At 32.2% G+C, this 27356-nt stretch overlaps 1 protein-coding gene across 3 annotated transcripts in view; it reads right to left on the reverse strand.

Moving 5' to 3' along the window:
- Positions 1-2412: 2412 nt before the first annotated feature.
- Positions 2413-27356, reverse strand: part of LOC144842626 (adenylate cyclase type 9-like) — a 54796-nt gene continuing 29852 nt past the window's right edge. Inside the window, exons 3-5 of one of the 3 annotated variants that reach the window (XM_078699096.1) lie at positions 15625-15785; positions 12845-12958; positions 2413-7590 (exon numbers count right to left, since the gene is read on the reverse strand). In XM_078699096.1, coding sequence (XP_078555222.1) covers positions 5839-7590; positions 12845-12958; positions 15625-15785 — 2027 coding nt within the window. In that variant the 3' untranslated portion in view covers positions 2413-5838. The remainder of the gene's footprint in view (positions 7591-12844; positions 12959-15624; positions 15786-27356) is intronic. The other 2 variants (XM_078699098.1, XM_078699097.1) reach the window with 2 other exon arrangements.

Here is a 27356-nt window from a genome sequence, read left to right on the forward strand (position 1 = left end):
AGGTTACACTTCAATTGAAGTTGGCTCCAGTAGAGTCAGGCCTACATTAACAAAATGGAGACATTGCAGATGGAAAATCAAACCTTTGATTGTAGCATCATTGACGATACCATGTGCCAAGGTTTGAAATGTAATATTAAGAAAAATAATACTCTATTAAAAATATGGGGTTTTTTTTGCAAGAGAGCAGTCGAAAGCATTGATTATGCCGGGAAACTGAAATTTAACTGACTTTGCCAAGTTGATCTATGATGGAGAGATGCGACTGTGTTTGAACTTCTTGTAGCAGCCGTTGGTTAGTCTGTCAATGCTTGTATAACAGAACCATTGTAACATGACGTTCCATGTCCTACACGTAGTTAAACACTTTGTTTAAATCTAAATAACATATTCAAGAAATTTAACCGACAGGAGTATGTGTGGGGGCTAAAATACTGCAGCTTGGTGGTTGCTGCTTGCCTTCCAATCCCAGTCCAGGGTTCAATCCTCTGACCTAATACCAGGGTTAACCCACAACTCTTTTAGCTCCACTCCCAAGCCTCAATGAGACTAGTTTATGCACGATAATTATAAAATAGTTTGTCCATCCTGTAATTGACGAGTTACTGATGGTTGTTATTGCCTTCCTATCCAAGGGTTCAATCGTGACCTAATGCCAGGGTTCAACCGTGACCTAATGCCAGGGTTGAATCGTGACCTAATGCAGGGTTGAATCGTGACCTAATGCCAGGGTTGAATCATGACCTAATGCCAGGGTTGTAACACAACTCTTTCAGCTCCACTTCCAAAGCCTCAAATGAGACTTTATAGTTTATATGCACAAAAATAAAATAGTTTATCCATCCTGTAATTGGCGAGTTACTATGCCAGTTGGATGCGTATAAAATTGAAATAAATTTTAAAAAAGTTGTGTAACATTTTACTGACGTAAGAAAACTGTGGTGTCCAATAAATATAAAAAAATAAATGTATTAATTATTTTGTTTAAATTGCTGGAAAATATATGCCTGGTTTTTCGTTTGAGGCTTATTTTCCAAAAATTGTTGTTTGAAAAAATATATATATATTTACCTGTTAATCCTACTCATCTCTACTTACCTAGCATTCTCCAGAAGGACAGTTGTAGCATAAGAACCAAAACTTCCAGACAGTCTCAACTATACTTTATTTCCTTTTTTGAAAACTTACATGGCTTTTTTCCCCATTTTGTGAGAAAGCAGGTTGGAATCAGAATGCTCTTTGACCCAAATTTATGCTTACATTAGAGTCCTGGGCCGTTTAGATCAGATGATCCATTATCGTGATTGGTCAAATTACCAACTTCATTTTCTCAAGTCATTGGTCGCATGGTGTTCTAAATTTGGGCCCAAAGCACTAGAGCATTTACATCTATTGCCAGCCCAGGGCCGCCCAAAATCGTAAGTAATGGCAATAACATAATTAGGACCTCAATAAGTTGGCCTTTTGGTAACTTTTTTTTTCAATTTTTGTAATTTATTATTAAACATACTTTTTTTAAAATTGAAGTTATTGCCAAAGACCCATTCAGATTTATGGTTTGGGCCGGAACTTAAATGTAAACACTACAAGTGCTTTTCAACTTATTTCCATTGTGAAAGCATACTTTGGAAATATAAAATAAATGTGCGGGAATAACCTTTGTCTTACAGCCTAACTGAGCTGAATTGTGAGCAGGTGTGAACGACACATACAAGAACTTTCTTCTCCCGTAAAGGTGTCGAATGCTGCCATCAAACGGCACTCATTCGTCTCTCCACAACAACAGGTGCAGAATGGACCAGTACACAGGGAAAACCCTACTCTTCCGAAAAATGAACTGGGATTCTTTAAAGTGCATACGAGTCAGATTTGTACACTGGACCTCCAGTTTTAAGTCCTTATGCAAAAAGATTTCCACCAGAACAATGGTCGAGGATCAATTTAGATCAGCACCCTAATTTTACATCATATGCAATACCAGTGCTTGGTGTACATAGCCGTGCCGGATGTAGCTAATTTGTCACAATGAATGATCATTGTCTGAAGTTTGGTTGCACTTTTGGGATCATGTCAAAATGATTATACTGCATTTACTGCAGTAACTACGTTTTTTTCACTACAATAACGTATGAACGGTGTATTATTCCCCCAGCCCCCTAAAAAAATGAATGAACCAGCTAAAAAGTAAACAAAATGTAGTCAGCTGTGTATACTACAGTCGAGTCATTTTGACATGGTCCCTTATAACAGTTAAATTTGTAGGGGATCATTTTCCAGTTTAAAGTTTTTTTCTCAAACCATCAAACCAAAAGTTGTAAGCTTACAGTTGATTTGCCTTAAATAACAAGCAAATTTCCGATAAACTATTTTCAGAAAATGTTTAAAAGAAAGAAACACCAAAGTTACTTTTTCGATTTAGTACAGCATACATTAACTGCATTTTATTAGTGTCCCATTCACACAGCTGTATTTCTAAAAACAAATGCAATTCCACACAATCATGACCAAATTTTTAGCACAATACAAATATTGTTTACACATACATTGAAATCGTGAAAATGATAGTGTATTATTATATAATGCTTTATATAGTTCATTTATACATTTGAAGTATCCCATAAAAACAAACGAGTTAAACAGATTAACATTATTATTAATTACAAACTCTTCTTAAATCTTAAAAAAGAAAGATATTAATGCATTACTTATTTTATACCAAATTGTGTCCTAGACTAGTTTACAATGATTTGTCTTATTAAACATCATTTAAATACTATAGGCACATAGTAATTGTTGTTGTCCCCTAATTAGGGGATGGCTGTAGTATTAAAAAATACCCCTTGTTACTTTCAGTGTCCCCTGAATAGGGGTGTCCCCAAAAATGGGGTTCTACTGTATTTCACAAAACTAACCAAAAACCCAAGTGGTGTTGGAAAATTAACATTCTAATAAATAAAATGTATAAAAGTTTTTAATATTATTTTAATGCAAACATATATGTTTATATTACCAATGAAATTAACAATTAAGATAAGAAACAAATATGATATTAAAATTAACTTCCTCATCAAAAATATGGCGTTATTAAACACAAGTAGATATGCAGTCACATACAGTATGTACAGTACTATACTTCTACATTGGTATAAAAACTTTGACCCACAAAATTTCAATAGTCTACACACACATCAAAAAACATATATGTAACATACTACAAATCGAAGGAAAATTGTTTTCTAGATTAAAGAATAACAATCAAAATCACAAACAGAAAAGTATATATTGTTTGACTATTCTTATAGATATAAAAAAAACAATTTCTATATTTCTTCACTTTCCAAAAACACATTTGAAGAACTATAGTAAATATTTAAATATAATGTAAATCAAGTAAAATAACATAAATATATGAATTTGAACAATTATATAAAAAGAAAGACAAAGAATATTAAAAGTTTAAGGTTTTATTAAATATGTATCACCATTCAAAATTATTAGTTATATCAAATTATATTTTACTGTGTAAATCTGTATCTTAATAAACAAAATGTTTACCAGTATATCAAATTCATGATGAATATTCATATCTAATGAATATTCATATCATGTTCAGTATTACTATTCAAGTAATAACATAAAAGTGTTTTAAAATGTATACAATATGTTTTTAATTGATATACAGTAGAAACTGTGATTTTCAGATCTACTGATGACATCAACGAAATGTTATGCTGTGTTCATCTGTCCAGTGAACAATTTTTAAGTACATAATTTCCGCAATTTTGTTCTTTTGGTGTACTGTATATGATTGAAAATAATTGTTACCAATTTGTGTTGCAACAGCCCATTACAGGTCCGCAATGGGTGAAAAAAAAAACAAACAAAATCGATTCTGCCAACGGACATTGTTCTGAACCACAAATAAAAAATGTGCAAGTTTTTAAAATAGTGCACTGGATGAACCAGCGAAACTAAACAAAATCTATCAATATCAGCTTCAGTCACTTGTATATTGTAGTGTATTTAGACTGTAATGTATTTAGACTGTAATGAATCTGTTTAGGTGTTTAAAAGTGGTATGAGGGTGGTGATAGAAGGAAGGAACCACCTATGTTCCAGTAGCCCACAAGTTCGGTTTACCATCATTAACAGGTGTGATAAGTATTAAAAGTAAATAAGTAAGTTGCTTAAATTACTGTACATTTTGATCTATACAATATTTAATACCAAATTGTTCATCCATGACCTAAATACCGTACTTAACAACTACCGTGCATGTTTAAATAATGACATCAGTAAAAATCCAAGGCGGTGTAAAAGGACGTAGGCATATATTTGACAGACTAACTTGATCATTTTTCTGCAAAAGTTGACCACATTATTTTCAAATTATACGAATATGAGAGTTTTCAATCAATCTGGTGGCCATTTAGAATGTGTAACATTTAGAATATGGAAGTAAATTGTCTTAAAGAATCTGATTGGGTGTAGTAAGACTGTGCAGTTGACATGTGCAGCACTGATCATATACTTACAATGGGGCACACAATCAGAAAAATGACTTACTAAATATGATTTTTCTCAGTGGAACCATAGAGGAAGAAAAGCGATCCTCTATGCTGGAATGCACACAAAGTGCATATGATTGTGCTCGCTGCCTGGATCAGTAGGGAGCCCTCGTGCACCAAGCTTGTTGTTGAAGTCCTTTCTTGGTTACGTTATGCGTTTCTTAAACATCTATATGAATTTATAGCATGTTGAAAGAATTTTTATAAAAATGAACATTAAGAAACTTGTTTGTAAACATGAAGTAAAAATCAAAATGGTGAAATATACCTATACCCGTTTCACACTGCATAAATTGTTACAACTTGTACCAACTTTTAACAACAAGTTGTGCAATATAATTATTTTGTTTTCATACATGCATTAAGTGAAGCTTGCAAAATCTCAGGAGAAAGTACAACTATTGTTGTGATATGTGATTAAGATAATCAGTTAAATACAAGTGAGCAGTAACTACTCGGAACATCTTGGAACAGGCATCTCATATCATTGGTGTTTTGCGATTTTGCACAGAACTTTCTTCACACTACGCAAACCTGGTTACAACTTGTTACAGGTTGTTAATTTTTGAAGATGTGAAAGGGATATAGTGTAAGATACAAATGTAAGTAGGTAGCTGACATAATCATAATGGCAATGGTTCAAACTGGAGACAATAGATTCAACTATCCATTAATCAGAAAATACTGTATAAGTAATAACAATTATTGTATGACAATTAAAATGAAAGCCCAATGTCACTAATTCATAATAAAAATCTGTATAAATTATTATACACATATTGTATTAAGCTCAACAAATAACAAAATTAAAGAGTATAGGGTAATTCCATATTCTAGGTTTGTTGAGAAAAAAACAAATGGAAGACAGAAAGTAAAACAAAAGGATTGCTACAATTATATTGTAATTCATTAACAAAATGTTTCCAAATTTAACTGAATTTTTCAAAATATACATATATGATTTTAAACACAAACTTATGTTTACTTATACTGTATGTGCAGGCTAGACAAATGTACGTAAAGAGAATCACCCTGTTTCACAACTTAGTATGACTACAATATTTTAACCTCCTGAACAATTTATTTTTCTTAATATATTGTGAAGTTCTTTAATGAACACATTAACTAATATAACCTGGTTAAAATCCAAGTATGATGCCCTAGAATTGAGAATTAAAAATGTTAACATTAACATAGTCTTAAGATAACACAAAAATTACAATTGATAATTTAGAAAAACTGGCTTAAAAATGATTAAGATACAAACATATTATGGTATAACAACAGGTACCGGATCAGGGAGAGGCTCTGCTTTTTTGCCTATAACAAAAAAGGTCCGCATCGGCGCTTGTTTGCCTTTTACCGTTACCTCACCCCTATACTTAAAGTCATACAAATGATTAAGTTTCTCCACAGTTTCCTCTGCAACTTGAATATGCTTGGCCACACCAGTCGAATCCATACGGCTGGCAATGTTTACTGCATCGCCCCAGATATCATAAAAGAGCTTTGTTGTTCCAATTACACCAGAGTTAATGCTGCCATGGTGGAAACCGATACGCAGAATAAACTCAAACGCTCCCATGGTCATGCTCAAGCTTTCGCTATTAAACGTTTCCACGCATTTCTGCATTTGCAAAGAAAAGTCCAGCAAGGTTTGAAGATGTTCGTACTTGAAAGTTCTTTCGTGTTCAGGTTTTGAAAAATGAAGTCCACACGCTGCCATGTACGTTGAGCCAATGGTCTTAATCTTTTCAACGTCTCTGAATTGTTCTTCTTCTAAAAGCGCATCAAAGTCGCCAATCATTTCATTCAGAATACGAATACATTCGATACCGTCTGCGAATATCTCAGAGTAAAACTCATTAAAGTTTATTATGCTGCCAAAAATGATTCCTACATTTTCATGGTTTTTAGAATATTTTGAAGAGGCTGTCTCCTTGAAGCTCTCGTACACAAACTTTGGAACAATATTGTGTAGTAATTCTTCAGCCTTGTTTTTCTGTTCTTGAATCTTACCCTTGTCTTCGGCCGCTTGTACTCCTCCGTAGAAATTTAACCGAAAGCTGATTTCAAACTGACGGTTCAAGAGCAATACAAGAAGAACGAGGAGTAGGACAACGAGAATTAATTCTGGCATGCTACTGGTGTTGTTGTTGTTGCCATCTGGCATACTGGTAGAGTTTGCAGACAAGTCAGGACCTTCAGTGAACGTACATTGATCAATGCTAGATATAATGATAAGAGTGGCGCCACTCAACAGAGCCATAATAGTCTTTGTCCAAGAACTTAATTGAATAAAGTTACAATAGTGCAGTAATGCAACCGTTGTTATAAAACAGTAGAACGGTTGCATCATCAGATCGTCCTTGTTGCATTGCACGTTAGAATAAACGGCAACGGATGGTAAACTAATTAACACTACTCCAAGAATATGGCGTGGATACCAACTATGAAAGAAACCGACAAGGCGGGACGAACATCGCGATCTTGCTTTTAAAAAGAACGCTTCCTGTAGAACAGTTATAAATACACACAGTTGTAGTATTGTTCCAATGGCAAATACAATTGCCCAATGCAGTTGCACGTCGAACACGAGGAAACACCCTATTGATGTGAATAAGTACACTAAAAAGCCTATGCCAACATCAAATAGTGTATTATATTTAGTTGTGGAGATTGTTTCACTTGAAAGACGCCTCGATGACGGTCGTTCTTGCGCTTCCATTTGCTGTTCGTCAATTACAGTGTCATCGTTCAGTTGTGCTCGTAGGTTCCGTGGTTTGAATTGATCACGATACAATCTTTCAACATCATGATCTTTAAAAATCAACATGCATCGATGAGTCGGCGCGGATTGTAGGTATTCTGCATTTACTTGCTTCATAAAACTAACCAGCCGCCGATCCTCAATCTCTTGCGCTTTTACCTTGGACTCTGTCGTCTTTTCTGAATTGCCTTCTTCGACATCTGCTGGTGATAGGCCACCGTTCTCAGAGTGGGTTGTGATCTGTAACAGAGGCTGGATATTTTGAAAAGGAAGAGAGAAAGAGAACACATGTAAGACAAGACACAACACAATGCCAGGCAAATTAACATGCAAATGACATGCAAAATGATTCATGATTCATGCAAATTAGATTTTAAAAGCTCCCAATCACCAAGAAGAAAATTTCCATTATTAAAATTTAAACCAATTGAAGTGCGACCAACATTTATTTTTTACATTTTTTAATTAAAATCTGCTCAAGTACGTAGCCAGGAGATTTTGAGGGTTCAAACTTTATTTATTCAATACTTTTAAATTTATAATGATTTCTTTTTATAAAGATGACGATTTATATGTATCTTACACTGAGAATATCATTTAAAATCAATGAAAAAAAATGTATTTGAAAAAAAAAAATGGTTTTAAATCTAATATTTAAAAAATTTAGTAAATTTAGGACCCTTTGGATCATGTCAAAATTACTTTACTGCAGTAACTACTTATATTTACTGCAATAATGTATGATTTTTAGTGTTTTAATATAAAAAAAAACTGCTAAATAATTATATAAAATATAAACAGCTTAAAGAGAACAAAACATAGCATAGTAAATGTGATGAGTTCTTTTACGTAAATTTAAAAACTTTTCTCAGCGCAAGATACAAGTATATATACTGTATATTCTCACGTATAAGCTTGCGTAAATCAGATATACTTATTTAATGCTAGGTTCCCAAGATTTATATGATTCACATGAGTCTGAAGTGACCAGAAATGACCATGTTTGTTAACAATAATGTTATTCTGGTTGCTATAATTCACCAAAATATTATTCACTTTCTCTTCCCGAATTGCTTAGTAATTATACATGTTAAGCCAACATGGATTATGAAATTAAATTTCAATAGAAATGGACATCACACGTGTAAGATGTATGACCTGTCCTTCCCCCATTTATTTTTCTAGTAGCATGTTATGTACTAATGCTTGGTTCCAACTAGGACACAACGCAAGGACGTAAGCGCAACGCAAGTAATTTGACCAATCACAAGCTATGGATAATTCGAACTGTCGTTTGTCATTGGTCAATTCGCTTATGTTGCGCTTGCATTTCGTCCTAGTAGGAACCAAAGGTTTAAGCATAATTTTATACCTAAGTATATATAGTAATATCTAATTCTGTAAGAAAAATGAATTATGAAACATGATAACAATATGTAATTACAAAGTATGACATCATGAAGAAGTTACTAAAATGGGTAAAGATAGTAAGAAGTATTCACAACAATAGTACGAGCTTCATCTATTGTTTTAAACTTTAAAATACAAAAAGAGAGTGAAGGAATAAGAGAGCGAAGGAATAAAGAACTTAAGTCCAATTACAACCAGAAACAAATATTATTTTTAAACTAATGTATTAATTTACTTTAAAGAAACATTTCAGAACATTGTATATACATTTTAGATACTACTATTATTATTATCTATCTAACTACTTTTTAGTGGAGGTTTTTATCTCTGTCAGTTATTTAAAATAAATTTAAATAAAATAAAAATAATTAATATCATAACATGTAAAACAAATATAAAAAATAATTCTTTCAAATTATTATTTTAAGAACAAGAAAATGAATACTATAGTAATAATATTAAAATACCAGGATTAGATGAATGGAAATTAATTGATTTCATTTTCACATACTTTGCTTTTGGTACTACATTAGCTTATTTAGTAATGTTTGTGTTCGGAGAAACAATAAGTATGGGGCATCCCACTAGCCTACAAACACAATTTTAAGCCTGTTTTCCACTAGCAAATTTTGTTCACACAAATGATAAGTGTCAGCTATGCTTGCAACGAATTCTGTGTTGTATTTGTATATGAGTATATTTTTATATTTTGTAAAATATACACAATTCAGTCTTGTGCTTCCATTATGGTTTATGTGCAATTTAAATTAAATATTTTCAATAGTGTTTTTTTTTCAAAATTTAGGGAGGTAGGGTAGGAGAGGGTGGACATTCACCTCTTGGTCTCAGACTGAAATAAATTACATTTAAAAACCACAAGTAATTCCAACTTCCTAAACAGAATATTTAGTGTCCTATTTATGTTCTGTCAGCAAATAGCGAAATAAAGTACAGGAAACTACCCCATACAAGATCAAGGTCAAATCTATAAATACAACTAAAAAAAGATTTGGAAAATAAAATAGAAAATATTCGTAAGAAATTATCCATGATTTTAATTAGATTATTCTATTTTTCAGACAAAGGAAATGTGGAATTTTTAATTCTGGAAAAACTGAACTGATTTAATGGGCTTCATTAAAATCGTCTAAAATTGAAAGAGAAATATCTTTCTATATTTAAATATGGTGATAGTGTATCTACTGAAATTGTCAAGTTTTAAATTTTAAAATGTGAATTAATAAATGTTGATTTTATTCGGATTTAAGGTTGCTGAATATCACAACGGTTCTTGATTTTTGTACATGAAATTATAAAAGGTTACTGCAATGTACTTTTATGTATTTTTGTGTGAATAACACTGACTTGGGATCAGTAATATATTCAAGCATGACTGTGTGCAACCAAGCATGACCATACACAGGCAAACGTTAATGTATGCATGAATATGGGTTTGTTTTGTTGTAGATCGTCTACAGATACTACTTTAAACACACCGATTGCTATATGATAATATGAATAAAAGTAAAAATTAGAAGATAACCCCCCAATTTACTTTTATAAGACTAACATTGTGGGAATTTTAATTTGTTTTGTTCTGGTTTATTGTAATAAAATGTGACAACATAAAAATGTAATGTTCCATGCCAATACAGGCTTGTAGTGGATATATTATTATATAGGAAGATCTACAGTTCAAATTTAAAAAATTTCTCCTTACTCTTTTAATCTAAATTAAGAATTTTTTTTTTCAGTGGCTAGACATTTTAAAGTTAAAATAAATTTATATAAAATAAATATATATTTATATCATAATATAAAATGTGGTTATTAGTGGTTAAATTGTATGAACATGTATATGATCATAGATGAATTATATCTCTAAATGATAAAATGTTTATGTTTTATCTAATTATGTGAAATGTGTGTTTTCCTCAAATTAGAATAAAATAATCTATAATGAAACTATTAATTTCCACTCACCAGATAAATATCAACCAAAGGGTCTATCAATTACGAAAAAATATAATGCATACTCCAAAAGAAACACCATTTATATTGTTGATGATGAAATATTTCTACATTTATTCTTGAATGTTAAACAAATAATGAATGTTTATGAGTGCAATGAAACAAATAATTTCATGAGGTGAAAGATGAAAATTAGTTATGTTTTCACTTTGCACACTACAGGTTGTATTGTATCACATGTGTAGTTGCTCACTATGTAACAAAAATGAATGCTCAAAACGAAATGAAAGTACTCGCATATAATGGCATTGTACTCTTGATGATGTAATTAAGAGTTCGATAGAATATTTATTGAATATCATGTGACCCACAAACAAATGACAACAATCTACTTAGGTTTGTTATGATGATGATTATGACATAATAAATATTGAATGCTAATGATAAATTAATAAATATCCAAATATTTAATCAACAATAATGACTTGACGTGGAGTGTGCAATTATAATACTTCCTAGATAAACAGAACAATAGTGTTTGATGGACTAATAGCTATTGTGGTCTATAAGTTTAACAATCACAACCTGATTGGTTAACCTTTATATTCATCTATAGCCATGATATTAGAGGGGGGAAATTCATGCAATCCCGGCAATAAAACAATAAACAAAAAAAAAGGAAAATATACAAAACATTAAACATACTGTACATCACATACATAGACATCGGATTAAATAACTAAATAACTAAAAAGTTAAAATCTAAAAATTAATGCAGCAAAAAAAGAGGATGGGAAGATGGGAATGGGGATGTATGTTTATCAACTATTATTAGGCATAAAATTGTTCATTTTTTAGTGTATATTGTACAAATACCAAAATTCAACGTGTCAACCAAATACTACAGAGAAAATTCATTCTTTTTCCGATTTTGTTTTGAAATGTAATTTGTTAATTTTTTTAAACCTAAATATGAAATCAGTCATGTTAAGAGTTTTCATTCAAACATACAACAGGTTAGATTTTAAGCTATAACAGACAAAGAAATTATTTTAATAAAAATTAATTTTTGAATTACCTAATCTCTAAATGCGATTGAATAATTTTGTATAAAAAAATTATGCATAATTATGATAATTGGCAAATATTCTTATTTTTATAATTAGATTTTATGATTAATAATAATTAGTAATTGATTGATTTCTTAATTTAAACATTAATTGTTTGTTTAAAAATACTTTTTCTATTCTTTTTTTATTAGTGAATTTATAATTATGGAAAATTACAGTACCATAAAAATTAATGAATAATAAATTGCAAATATTTTGTCTTCATTAATTTTTTCATTGATACTAAAAGTTAGAAAGATTCACTAGTTTACAATTAATTGAAATTAATTAGTTTGTTTAAAAGTACTAGAATTTATAATAATGAATTTATAGAAGCCATACACAAGAAAGAAAGAGAAGCCTATATTAAAACCTATAGAAGATAAAGTGAGATTAATTTGATGCTATTTAGATGAAATTTTCTTTTCTGTATGGGAAATACTTAAATAAACGGGAAGGTTTGTACCCTTTCCGTCGGCACCTTGCTCTCAGAATTCACCCTACATAATACAATTAATATACAGCTACGGTACACAAAGTGTACACAAATCTAGAAATATATGATATGTAGTACACAACTTTACCCCCTTAATTTGGTACAAATTTATCATAGCTTTAAGACACAATTTGGTACAAATTTATCATAGCTTTAAGACACAATTTGGTACAAATTTATCATAGCTTTACCCCAACTGTAAGTGGCATAATGAAGTACAGTAAAATATATTTTTTATAGTTGATATATGAACAAATACTGAATTTCGTTTATTCATTGAATTTAGACAGAAACTTATTGAGAAAGTAAATGACCATTAACCTGTAAATTCTAAGTGACTTGCACAATTTATTTGTAAAATCGTTTTTGTAATAAATCCTGGCATAAAAGGCAAAGAAGTTTGGTTGTCAAAAAGCAAATGCATTAAAGAATTTTAGCTCTTTTTATGCACTATAAACTACAAAATCTAAGCGTAATCGTAACTAATAGTGTAGTGTATTGTGACGTTAGTTTGTGTTACCTGTGCACTCTCTGGATTACTTTGAGCTTCTGGATGCGGCGGGTGAGCAGATTTGCGAGATAGCACTCGTGGCATCCATACTGGGCTACTTTTAGGAACTTGACTACTACTGACCTACAGTGTGTAAAAGAACATGCAGTAGTACAAGTAGTATTAGTATATTTTGTGTCCAAGCTTAGAACCATTAAACATAGCAATAGATATACAAGTTTAGTATTAGTAACCAAAGTTGTCAGTAAAAAGTTGTAGTATTAAAACATCTCCAGTGGGACTATTCAAGGGACGGGACTATTCAAGGGACGGGACTATTCAGGGGACGGGACTATTCAAGGGACACCCCTATTCAGATGACTGTATGACACCCCGATTAACGGGATACTTTAACTATGATGCAAACAAGGGGAAATATGTTTCACACTACAGGAAATCCATAAGCATTAAAATTAGTTTCGGCAGCAAGAGTTATATACCCCAACACCAAACATGTAACAGTATGGCTTAAGCCTTATAGATCAGCTTGCATGAGAATTACTCTTTTGCTATTTGAACCTGTTTGTTGTTTATTTTTATGGAATACCAAGGATAACAAATGAGGAATAGACTTGAAAAGTGAATTGGTTTTGTGCCTTCCGAGAAAATCCCCTTTAAGGCCCATTTACACTAGGACGATAACGATCGGCATGTCTTTTTTTTTACATAAAACAAAATAATTTAGAAAGGTTTTCGTTCTAGACCTAGAGCATAATCATTTATGCTGTCTTTGATAAAAACAATATTTTTTAAATTCCAATCAAATACGTCATGATAAATAAAAACAATAAAATCGTATTGTCACGATAGTATTGCTCTTACTTAAACCATGACGATTGTTATTCTGTAGTTTTAGAATGAAAAGTTTTTATATTTCTTTTGTTTTATGTATGAAAAATGCATATTTGTCTATTTATCTTTGATCATTATCGTCCTAGTGTAAATGGACCTTTAACATGCACATAGCTGTGGCGAATCCAGAAATGTTTTTGTAAGATGAGTGGGATGGGGGAAGATCTACTTTTTACATTTTATTTGTCGAACTTTAGGGGATGGTGCTTCCACCAATGCATAATAGTAGTAGTAGCAGTAGTAGTAGTATAGGTTGCAGTAAGAGTTAACATCCATAGCAATTATAATTGCAATAGTTATACAATGAATAGTAGCATTAATATTATTATCATTATTATTAGCAGTAACATTTCAAACAATAACATTTCACACAAAATACAACATATAAAATCGACACAAACACCATTAAAAAGTGGGGCAATGCATGAGAAAGTAACTCAATTGATTAATTTAATTTCATTTTTATGCCAATGTTGACAGATTTCTGTCAAAAACACCTGAAGGGGACAAGGGGGCGTTACAACCGGGCGTGACGACAGCAGACTTACGGTCAAAGATCACCCCGCAATGCTGACTACTTGTCACAGTATAAGGGTTGCTATCATTCTTTGACACCGACCTAATTTCAACGTTTTAAATTCTTCAATAGAAATTTATTTTGGAATCAGAAATAATTTATAATCTTGGCCAGTGTTTTTATGGAAGAAAAGTGCAGTAATTTAATTAGGTATAGGTTAGCATAAGTAGGAGTTTATTTAACATTAGTTTAAAAAAATTAAATTTAGTTTAGTTTAAGTTTAATTTAATTCTTGTTAGCAACATAATTGAACAGGGAAAAAACCCACAAGCATAAGCTTTTCAAACTAAATTGTACCCTTTTCACACCAACTTTGAAGGCCAATTCTTGTAAAAAAAAATCAAAATTGTGTGCGTGAGTCTGAATTGAAGTCAGCTCATTCTGAGTCTGAATTGAAGTCATCTCATTCTGAGTCTGAACTGAAGTCAGCTCATTTTGAGTCTGAATTGAAGTCAGCTCATTCTGAGTCTGAATTGAAGCCAGCTCATTCTGAGTCGGAATTGAAGCCAGCTCATTCTGAATCTGAACTTGAAGTCAGCTCATTCTGAGCTTGACTTGAAGTCAGCTAATTCTGAGTCTGAATTTGAAGTCAGCTCATTCTGAGTATGAACTTGAAGTCAGCTCATTCTGGGTATGAACTTGAGGTCAGCTCATTCTGAGTCTGAATTGAAGTCAGCTCATTCTGAGTCTGAATTGAAGTCAGCTCATTCTGAGTCTGAATTGAAGTCTGCTCATTCTGAGTTTGAATTGAAGCCAGCTCATTCTGAATCTGAACTTGAAGTCAGCTCATTCTGAGCTTGACTTGAAGTCAGCTCATTCTGAGTCTGAATTTGAAGTCAGCTCATTCTGAGTATGAACTTGAAGTCAGCTCATTCTGGGTATGAACTTGAGGTCAGCTCATTCTGAGTCTGAATTGAAGTCAGCTCATTCTGAGTCTGAATTGAAGTCAGCTCATTCTGAGTCTGAATTGAAGTCAGCTCATTCTGAGTCTGAACTGAAGTCAGCTCATTCTGAGTCTGAATTGAAGTCAGCTCATTCTGAGTCTGAATTGAAGTCAGCTCATTCTGAGTTTGACTTGAAGTCAGCTCATTCTGAGTCTGAATTGAAGTCCGCTCAATCTGAGCATGAATCGAAGTCAGCTCATTCTGAGTCTGAATTGAAGTCAGCTCATTCTGAGTCTGAATTGAAGTCAGCTCAATCCGAGTCTGAATTGAAGTCAGCTCAATCTGAGCATGAATGGAAGTTAGCTCATTCTGAGTCTGAATTGAAGTCTGCTCATTCTGAGTTTGAATTCAAGTCAGCCTTCAATTCTATACTGTACCTGTTGTAGAGTCGTATTTGGGGCAGGTGCTGTGTCACCACCATTTGAACTATTGCCATTTTCAGGTAGGCTTTCTGAGCCTGCAGTACTTTTCGGTGTGTGTGGTAGACCAACTGCACTACTTTTGTCCTTTTTCTTCTCAATGAAATGTGTTTTTATACCTGAAAAATATAAGAGGAAAATACTTTAAAGGATTTAAAAAAATTGTATTCACTTTTATTGTCATGAAAAATAAACAAGCAAAACTAGATAATTATCAATTTTTACTTTATCTGTTGGTATCGCTCAAGCTAACTGCATAGGGGTAGGAACCCTACATTACAATGTAGATTTTACCTATCATCATGATTGTAGTTATTTTTCATACAACATACTGTACAGTATCATTATAAAAACTTAAAACACTTAATCCAACAAGTTTTAGTTTAACTGATCAATTTTCTAAGCACACAGTGCTAATTCTAGATGAATTGATATGGATAATTATCCAATTAATTTAAATTGATTAACTAAACAAGACGATATATTGCATATAACTACATTTCATGTTTCATGAGCTTTTCACTTATTTTATAGATTTACTTTATTATGATTCTTTATCATAATGTTAAATATGTATCTGCTGCCCTCTGTTGGTAATACAAGTTCAATGTAGATAAAAATCACACAATGCTCTATTTCAACTTCCCTATCCTTTTCCACTCTAGTTCTTCCAAAAAATGAGAATTAAACTATAAATATCATTAATTATTCAATATTTGATGTTGCTATTCTATTTCACTGTACATAAATTCTATTTATATATTCCAAAAAATCACTTGATACCTGTCTTTGTTGAAGCAGTGAAAATGGATACATGTTTCCAAGCTGTTACCAAATAATTTTGTTCCCAAGATAAAATAATAACTGAAATATGTATATACAGGGGTTGATTTATAATATGAAATATTTGTCGATGTATTACACAATCTTTATCAATACTACGATTTTAGGGTTAGGGAAAATAGGATAAAGGTAAAGGTAGTACTTAATTATCGTCCTCAAACTGGAAATGGAGGAAATTTGGATTAGGCCCTCCACGGCAGCCATCAGCAGTGCAGCGCCTACCAGATTAGCACACCGGGAGACGATCACTTACTCTTTTCCAAGAGTGTACCAAGTTCTTTAATGTGCACAATATGTACACAGGACCAACGGCTTTACGTCACATCTGAAGGACGAGAAAATGCGAGTAAAGTATCTTGCCTAAGGATGCAATCAGTATGGTACAGATGTCACAGTGTTGTCACAGAAATTGCAAATACATGCATGGTGCATATATCAATTGACATTCATTTTGGCTCTTCAAAATGACCGTACAAGTGTATACATACGATTACAATTGCATTGAAGTGCATAACAAGTTATTCATTAATTTTCAAAAAGATTTAAAGCCTTGTTAATTGTTCCAAGCTCAACTGATCAAAATATCATATCTAGGGTCTGGGGTTTTTTTTTTTCAATCGAGCATTTAAAGATGTATTGTTCCCCCAAAAACATGAAAGATAAAGATTAATAAAATGAGACTTTGAATAGATTATTTTGTAGCTTTAATAAAGTTAATCATTTCTGTAGAAATTAATGTTTTCACTTATAAAATTAAAAAATAAAAGGTTAAATTCAACCAAAAACCCATTGGCTGGCAGCCAATTTGACTATTTTTTGCTTTAAATTACATTTTTTTAGGTAAATACTTTTTTTTTAGATCCAATTTTTGGTCAAAGTGGATGACTATTTGGTGACATTAAAATGGCATATTCAACAGAAAAATTGTTAAGAATTAATTTTTAAGGGGACAATACATCTTTAATAGCATGAACAAAATATCTGTAGCGCCCTCTATTTTTTATTTTAGATTTTTCCCAGTGCAGTAGTAGCTTGACTACATGTCATTAAATAAAATGACAAAACCTGTTTTTTTTTTTAATACATACTGTATTTGAGCAACATAACATTTTTTGTCAGGCCTAACTGTCATAACGACACAGTCTCCTAATAATTCAAGTCTGGATGAAATATATTAATCTGCATCCAATCAGTCTCTAATTTAAATTCTTAACTACTTGTTTTAAATTTCTTTGAGAGCACTAAAGTAATTACGATGAAGTCTTAAATAAACATCTCATTATTACAAGGCTTACGATTTGATTTGTCTGAAACTAATGTTGCTGTTTTTGTGTTTAACTAGGCCTAACTAGACAATTTACAGTCAGACAGAATCATCATGTGGGCAGGTGAAAAGGGATTTTTGGCCAGATGATTCTCTTTAACTAATTTGTACTTCCTAAACTGAATCCAATTCTCATTTTCAAGAAAAAGGGGAATTTTTCTAAATCTTGCGAACATATACGTAATGTAAATAAACTCAAATATTATTATCCAAATAAGTTTATGACTGTAGCTTACTAGAATTTGATTGGCTTGATGTGCAGCAAATATTGGATGGGAAATTTGTCATGGTATACTTGTTGTTGGTAGGGGGCGCTCCACAATATGGGGAGTTGCTCATAGCAACAACTAACAAGTGATTGTGAAACATTACAGAACGTATAAAAATTAATTTTGACTTCACCTATTGTTCAACATTTTCCCAAATGTGTTCACACACTCACACTAAGATGTTGACACCCAGAAACGTTAATCTTTGTCAAGGTATCTGACTCATTACTTCCTGAACACTATACTTATCAAATAAAGCACAAATTCATTTTCAAATGCCTTAGGGATCACCTCATCTGTCAGAAATTGAATGATATTTATAACAAAAAACCATGGAACAAGGAATAGCATTTCCCAGTAAATCCCTCCAAAAACCATCATTTAAAGCTGCATGATGGACAGTTTAATACTATTAAAGTATGTTACCTATCGATAAACATGAATTTAATAATTCAATATTTCATATCGACATTAACTTTGCAGAAAACTGCCACTAAGACTTGTCTAGAATAAGTAATTGTTTCAAGAAATGATGTCCTGTAATTTGTGATTAATATCTGAAATAGTATAAGCATCTTTTTAAGTATTTACAGTGTTCTTAAAAACAAAAGTTACACATAATTAATATATGGCCCTCTTTCTGCTGCCAAGAAAATAAGCTAAAATGTCCGGCCAACTAAAACGTAATAAAAGGGACAACCATATTTATAAAGACATTTCTAAAAAAATAAAGCGACTTTTATTATCAACCAAATAAATGAATGGCAATTTGCATAAAAAGGATGAAATTTACACGACCACCAAGAAGTATTGTTAGCAGAAACGGGGTACTAAAAAATACAGTATAAAAAATACCGTATTTTATACCGTATTTTTATACCGTATTTTGAGCAGTTGCAGCAGAAACAGGCCCAATGAGAGCTTTCAATTTGATACAAACTAGGTGCATTATATATTCTACTGTAATCATTTATTGGGTTCATTAGTGGACATTGGGTTTCTTAAACATATAATTTTAATGATTCTAGGTCCAAAAGATGACCAAGGACACAATTTGTGCAGGTTATAAGCGGTCAACCCATTAAGTCCAATTCACACAGACAAGCGGTGATGGTAAGCGGAAAACTGCGCAGCTTATTCCATGTAGAATCTGAATCTATCCTGAGCGGAATCTGTCCACCCGCTAAAGAGTTGTATTTAAATGGTCATAAGGAATAAAACTTAGATTCTATATCTTTATTATCGTTACTGCTCGTCTGTGTAAATTGGCCTTTATAAAGTAAACTAACATTAATAATATATTGGAATATTAAAATAAAAAGATACATACAGTTGGCTTATTCACAATTCATACACGGTTAGGGAAACACCTTTTAAACATTTTCTTATTAAAGTGAATACTTGGGGAAATCCTTAAATATTGATTGACAAAGTATTAAGGATTATGGGAAATATCTGTGCACCTAAGTACAATTGATGAATACAGCCACATAGCTCAGACTACCTTTTCATACAAACAGTTCAAAAGCCAGTTGTTGGCAACATGCATTATCAAACTCAGCTGACTAGGTTTCTTTATCAATATCATAATATCTATAGTCATTAATTAGGTTAAAAAGTCATGAGTTCCAAGTCATGCGTTAAAACCACAGCTTGTTTTAATCATCCAAGACACTCGAAAAAGCAAATGAATGCTTTCCTCTTTCTTAAAAAACTAAGCCACATGGGATGTTTGAGGCGTGTAAGCGAGAAGAAATACTGGGGTTGCAGCACACAATAATACATATATTTAACACTAATGCTCACTAGTCATTAACAATATTATCTTTTTTTTCAACATGCATACAACATAAAGCATATGACTCTCACAGGATGGAAAGAAACCCATACTCATATGAGGTAGTGATATTAATATATAGCCATGAAAAAAACTTGGTACTTTGACATGATTTGAACCCAAATCCTTAGAATTGGTAAACAAGCAATGGTGACACCAAACAAACAGTGCTACTACACTACCTTAAAAGAGATATTTTTATAATCGTTGTTAATTGCAACATATACACATATGGTATCAAATTGACAAGAGTTGTACTGGTTTAAACTACACTTTAAAAAAAAAACTCAAAGGAAGGGGTGGAGAACTGCCATGGAGCAATTATATATACACATGTTCTTTATGCCGGACACAGTAGTAGCAAAAGCTCTGAAGTTTAATACTGAAATAACATTGCATAATGAATAATATTAATGCTCTTTTATATTTGTGTTGGCAGAAACAAGGAAACAACAATATCATTGCGCCCTCTATAAACAAGTTCATACTGACAAAATTTACAAATGGACTCCCACATTTGGTTGACTTGGCTTTGGCTATATTGTCTCTAGTAATAAGAAAAACTTACAAAAAAAAATGTTTATGCTTGTTATTCAAAATTCATATCAATGGGCATTATTACTAATTAAGATTTAACAACTCTTTTACACATCCTTCATTCAAAATTTAAAACACATTTTTTAGCTGGTATAATATTCTTAAATTCAATAAAGTAAGAAAAGTTGATGATTCACAATGTTAATAGTACAAGAAGCATTGAAAGAAAAGAAAAATTAAATAAATATGTTTAGCAATCACCTTGAAGAGACGATTATAATAAATAAAATCAACTGAATGTCAAATCTTAATTGAATTCAATTCGAACTAATCAAATTATTATTATAAAAAAATCAGTATAGTGTAATTGCATGTCAGCCTTGAAAGAAGATGTTATTTTAGAACTCTGATAAACTATTTATATAACACTTTGTTTTATTAGCGCCTCACAAAGGAAACAATAATAACTTGCAATACATTTGAAACCAAAACTATAAGGCAAGGCTATAAATAGCTAATACAGATACCCTGGAGAATTGTAGACATTAATTCCTGCTTTACAACATTTCAACAATAAGCTGGATTCTAGGGCAGCCTCTGAGACGATCTATTGTTAAATACGTCAAACTAGTCAGATTGTTAAGTAGTATTATTAGCTTACTTAGGCTACCAAGTGTAAAGGTCTATCTATCACTATCATGTGATGTGCCCATATATGGACATGATGATGTCATATCACTACCATATTTGGGCACATCACGCTTTTTTTTGTCAGTTAGCTTGTCTGTACTACAGTTAGCTTGTCTGTACTACAGTTAACTTGTCTGCGCTGCAGTTAGCTTGTCTGCGCTACAGTTAGCTTGTCTGCGCTACAGTTAGCTTGTCTGCGCTACAGTTAGCTTGTCTGCGCTACAGTTAGCTTGTCTGCGCTACAGTTAGCTTGTCTGCGCTACAGTTAGCTTGTCTGCGCTACAGTTAGCTTGTCTGCGCTACAGTTAGCTTGTCTGCGCTACAGTTAGCTTGTCTGCGCTACAGTTAGCTTGTCTGCGCTACAGTTAGCTTGTCAGCGCTACAGTTAGCTTGTCTGCGCTACAGTTAGCTTGTCTGCACTACAGTTAGCTTGTCTGCACTAGTTAGCTTGTCTGCGCTACAGTTAGCTTGTCTGCGCTACAGTTAGCTTTTCTGCGCTACAGTTAGCTTTTCTGTTCTACAGTTAGCTTGTCTGTGCTACAGTTAGCTTGTCTGCGCTTCAGTTAGCTTGTCTACGCTACAGTTAGCTTTTCTGTTCTACAATTAGCCTGTCTGCGCTACAGTTAGCTTGTCTGCGCTACAGTTAGCTTTTCTGCGCTATAGTTAGCTTGTCTCCGCTACAGTTAGCTTGTCTGCGCTACAGTTAGCTTTTCTGCGCTATAGTTAGCTTGTCTCCGCTGCAGTTAGCTTGTCTGTGCTACAGTTAGCTTGTCTGCGCTATAGTTAGCTTTTCTGTGCTACAGTTAGCTTATCTGTGCTACAGTTAGCTTATCTGTACTACAGTTAGCTTGTCTGTGCTACAGTTAGCGTGTCTGTGCTACAGTTAGCTATGTTAGTTGTTGCCAAGTTTTAAATTTTGAATGAAGGGTATGTAGAAGAGTTTTTAAATCATAATTTGTTAATAACAATGGCCATTGATATGAATTTTGCATAAAGAACGTTTTTTCTCAATCTTTCTGCACATTGTGCACATGTTTCTGGGCATGAGCAGACTTGCCAGTGTTGTTTGTAGTTGCTTGGTGCGTAATGAAACAAAATACCATCCGCACTAGGTTTGACACTGATTTGTCGTGGGTTTCCCACAACTTTAGACCAAATCATAATTTTTTTTCTATTTGTGTAGTTTAGTATTTCCATACATCCAAAATTTATGTAGTAATTGTCGGTCTTTTGTAGAACTTGAGAAGCCTATAGTTAGCTTGTATTTAATTAAGTAAGCTTGTCATGCTATCAGTTGTATGAACAGGATATCACATTTATTTATCTGCTTTTTCATAGATTTAAACGTAAATATCACCATTTTCATTCCTTAGATACATATCTTTATTTGTGCCTAAAAAAAAGTTCCAACATTTTCATGGTGAAAATGTCACATTTATTTATGCTCTGTTATTTTTTTTTATAGATTGAAACCAGAAAATTAAGACTAACATGTAAACATATCACCACTGAAATCTTTATGCAGAAAATGCACAATAACAATGCTAAAATTACCACACATAAATTAAACAAGAGCTTTTCAACAGCTTACATATGTCTGAGCGGATAACCAACCGCTTATTTTTACAACAAACACGCCTATTAAATACTATTTTTAGCTTTAAATACACTATTTTTAGTTGACCATGGTCGTTTACTGTTTAGCATTTTAGTATTATTGGCAGAATAGAATAATAGGAGTATTAGTAATTACTAAACCACTTATTCATAATATCCAGGTAAAGAATCAAAATAGAACATAATTTATATTTATGCATGCTGTAAATAAAAAATTATCAAATTAACATACTCAGTACAACAAAAGCTTATGTGGATCTCATTTGAATTTATATCGTGATTATCTCGTGTTTAATATTTCAATTACGGTCTGAAAATAGATTTCTAATAAATTTTATTTAATCCCGTTTTTAATGCAATCGTGAGATAACTTTTCTATTTAAAAAATAATCTGGCTGTATTAAACTTTACTTGACTTTTAATTTTAGTATTAACTGACTGCTATCTTTATTATTTTTGGATTTGGCATAATTAATATAGTATACACTATGTACTGGTTAATATTTTATATACTTATTTAAATAGAATTAGAAGCCATATAAAAATGATCACTGTTTGATTAGTATACATCACAATTTTATTATGTTTGTTCATGTAAAGTTCAGTACATGCAGTATAAATGACTTATTGCGAGTTGAATGGCGAGAATATTTTCATGAAGTTAAAAGATTAACTGTTCTGGCGATATTGTACAATACCATTATAAGTTAGTTTCACTGTATAAGGAAATACACATCAAAAGCTTCTTTGGGACACCCCTATTCAAGAAACATCTCTATTAAGGGACACGTTCCTGTGTAATGGAGGAACAATTACATTTTTTAACATTACAGCCAGCCCTTATTCAGGGGCACGTATTGAGGGAACACTTCCCCTAAAAAATAACAGCACTATATGTCTTAAAACTAAGGCCAAACACTGGTGGGTCCAAATGATGTCCCCTTAATAGGGGTTCTGCTGTATACTATATAAACAAAGATTCAACAACAAACAACTTGTATTAAACTAGGTCACTCAAGGATTCACATTAATGTTTATCAAAATTTGAGAGAATGTAAAAATAGATCAGCATTTTGATTGATTTGATCGTTTAAAATCTGCAATTTAAATTTCATACTTGATGCAGTTTGTAGAGCAAATTAGAAACGAAAACTTAATCTATTGACGATGAAAGTCAATATTGTTATACTGTATATATTCAGATGCGGTGAAAGGATGCATTATATGCCAATCCAAATAAATATCGTATTTATTAAAATAAATGCGCCGCTTTGAATAAACGCCTCCCTCAAATAAATGCCCCGCTTTGAATAAACGCCTCCCTCAAAAAAACTTTTATTAATATTATACTATATATGTATCACATGCCATGTATTATTTGGATCCTTTTTCACTATTTGAGCTAATCACACTACTGGCATTACTTTGCACATTCATGTATCACTGCCACACTAAAAACCAACCTATAATAATAGACTTGTGTGCCGTCTGTAATAGATTTACTTTGGGGGGAAAATCAGAGAAATCAAGGAAAATGTGTATATACCAAAATATCAAACAAATATGGGACATCACTCTATCAGGTATTCTGATGCAAAGCTGTGGAATGATATCCCAGATGATTTAAAGGTTGTTAACACAAAAGAAATGAGAGAATAGTATTTGTTTAAAATAAATATTTTTGTGTTCAAAAGAGAATTATATATTTCAAGGAAAGTTTAAAAAAAATTGTTATGTATATTAAGTTTAGAAACTATTTATTCTTCAAAGTTATGACTATTTTTTATATATATAATATTATATATTATGTTTTATTCATGTTTACAATGTTTATTATACTACTATTTATATAAATAAAAGAAAGAAATTCAAGATAGAAATATCACTGCATACTATATTATTTTGACATCTTGCCCTAGATTCTTCAATATAAACAACATATTACCCCAAATCCAGTATAACATAGCCAGGATATATTTACATTATACAGTACTTAAACTATATAATCCTCAATAAATAAAAATATAATCTCCCTGAATAAGAAACTAAAGAAGGTATTATATGATTATGAAACATACAATCAAGGTCAGAGGTATATTCAGAACATATTCAATGTATATTTATAGAACTAAGAAACTAAAATTAGCTGGAGTTATCATTGAAAACTGAATTACAATTACTGCAATGTGTAAAGGGGTCTAGACCTTTATTTTATATTTTTTTAAATAGGTCTTTATTATATTACAAGTCTTTTATGTTGTTCTTTTATTCTACTATGAAGAGCCCTTAGCTGTTTATTTTATCAAGGAATGTTATTTGTTTAATTCTTCCAATTCATTTCTTCTTAGCAGTATATTTCTATAAATAACCTAATAATCTATTGCAGTCACAATCATCCTCATCATCTTCACCACCATCCTCCTTGTTTAGTTTCAGTTGGTTAATGTATACTTCAATATGTTTGACATGTTTAGGCCCCTTGGCATTACTGTCAATCACAAACACTTGTGATGGATAATATAAAGTAGTTCATTACAAGTCTACACCAAGCAAAAGCATTTAACGCGGTATAGTACTGTATACAAAAATAATAATAAAGATGAAATATAAGCAGTGGCACTATTGCTTAAATTTTCCGAAGGCCGAGATAAAATGTGTATGAATGAAGTGGGAGGAGTCACTTTTCTAGACCTAGGCTTGTTGCTTTCCACTAGAATGCGATGCATGAACATACACATAACTTAAGAAATCTGACATATCACTTGTGATTGGTCAAATGTCTTGCCCTGCGCATACATCTGTGCATTGCGTCCTTACGGAAACCGAGCGCAAGTACCTTCCACAGATTGAAAAACATAGTACACCATAAATATGATGTATTCAATCATGGTAAAATTCAGTGTATATATCTTATTCATGTATCCACCATTGACTTCAAAATTATCAAATTATTATTTTTTTAGTTCACTATCTGTACTGGCAGGTGAGGAGGCTGGACACTCAACATTTATTTAATATTCATTTATTGAATAAAGCACCATGCTTTCCCCCTTTCCTTTCCTGCATACCCCCCTCCCTCCCCCTCCCTATTACGACATCCCTGAAATTATCGTAATCATTATCATGCTTGTCTCACAGCATGGCCTGTAAACAAAAGCCTTTCACTTTAATAACAGAAAAATCAATAATGATTTACCTTCAATCACTGTCTTCAATTAATTAAATTTAATTTATTTCGATTTGATGACATGACAAGTAAATTCACACTTATGTTATTTTAAAGATTTGATAATTTTATTAAAGATAACACTTCTAATACATAATAAGTTTAAGTAGAATAAAAGCTTGAGTTACCTTGGATATACCTAGGTGGATCTCAGCCACTCACTCCAACTCTCCTAAATTCTGATTTTATAGTGCAAAAGATAGGACATTTTACCCTGTAAAATTGATCAATTTTGATTCAAAACGACCATACATCTAAACAAGGTTCAAATGCGAAAGTCTGTGAATACAGAACCAAAGGTCGTCACATTTACATAAAGTCGACCAAATTTGGTCTAACGACTTGATAAAAATTGACAAAACTAGCCAACGTATGGGAGTATTAAATCCATAGGCGTAGTGCTAGGTTGTTACAAAATCGAAAGCTTGCTACTAGCACTAACTTGTGCTTCACAGTGTTGCATTGGACATAACATTTAAAATGTAGCAAGAAAATTAGATGACTTTTTACTGTTAATTTAAGGGTCTGGCACGTTTTTCATACCTCAACATGGTGGTCCATAACCAGGGAGAGGATTCAGTTGTAACAGCTCACTTCTGTTACTGGTGAACTAATTACATTAGATTTCTAAGTGGTATAACTTTGTTATTTCATAGCACTTGCTTTCATACCTTTAGTTAGAAAGATATTTTTAGATATGAAAAATCAATAGCAATGTGATTGCAAAAGCATTAGCTAATTTGTGCATTCATAAATCTATTTATAATACTACTATTCGAGGAGGTATGGCAAAGTAGCCAGTTGTGTAACGGCTATGAGCACTCCCTGGCTAAACCCAGGGGCCCAGAGTTTATGGGGGAACCGGAGAAGTGCCAAGAGGAAAAAACAAGCATTCAAATATTAAAAAAGGCTAAAAACGTCCGAGGTCTCCAGCGTTGGAAGGCCACTTAGGATTCCTAAACCAGGGGCATCAGGCCTCTAAAAGTTATGCCACTGAAAGTAGCTACAAACTCAAGCCCTTTCTCACATGCATGCTGGAATAGATTTCATTTCATTTCATTTCATTTCAAAAGACATTTATTTTCCTCCATAGCAATACAGTACAAAATAATAAACAAAAATGGTAAGGAATATAAAAAATGAAATAGATGTTTGTTGGATAAAACAACAGAAAAGTGAATTTAAGAAAATTGGCTATGGAGGAAGGCATAATCCCGAGAAGATGAGGAAATCTTGTGCTGGGTATGCCTATGCAAATAAAATGGATAATTGAATACAGTGGCATAATGACTATGAGCGCTCACTGGCTAAACCCAGGGGCCCAGATCTTAAGGGGCTCAAGAGTAT

Source organism: Antedon bifida, chromosome 5 (assembly GCF_963402885.1).
Source record: "Antedon bifida chromosome 5, ecAntBifi1.1, whole genome shotgun sequence".
NCBI lineage: Eukaryota > Metazoa > Echinodermata > Crinoidea > Comatulida > Antedonidae > Antedon > Antedon bifida.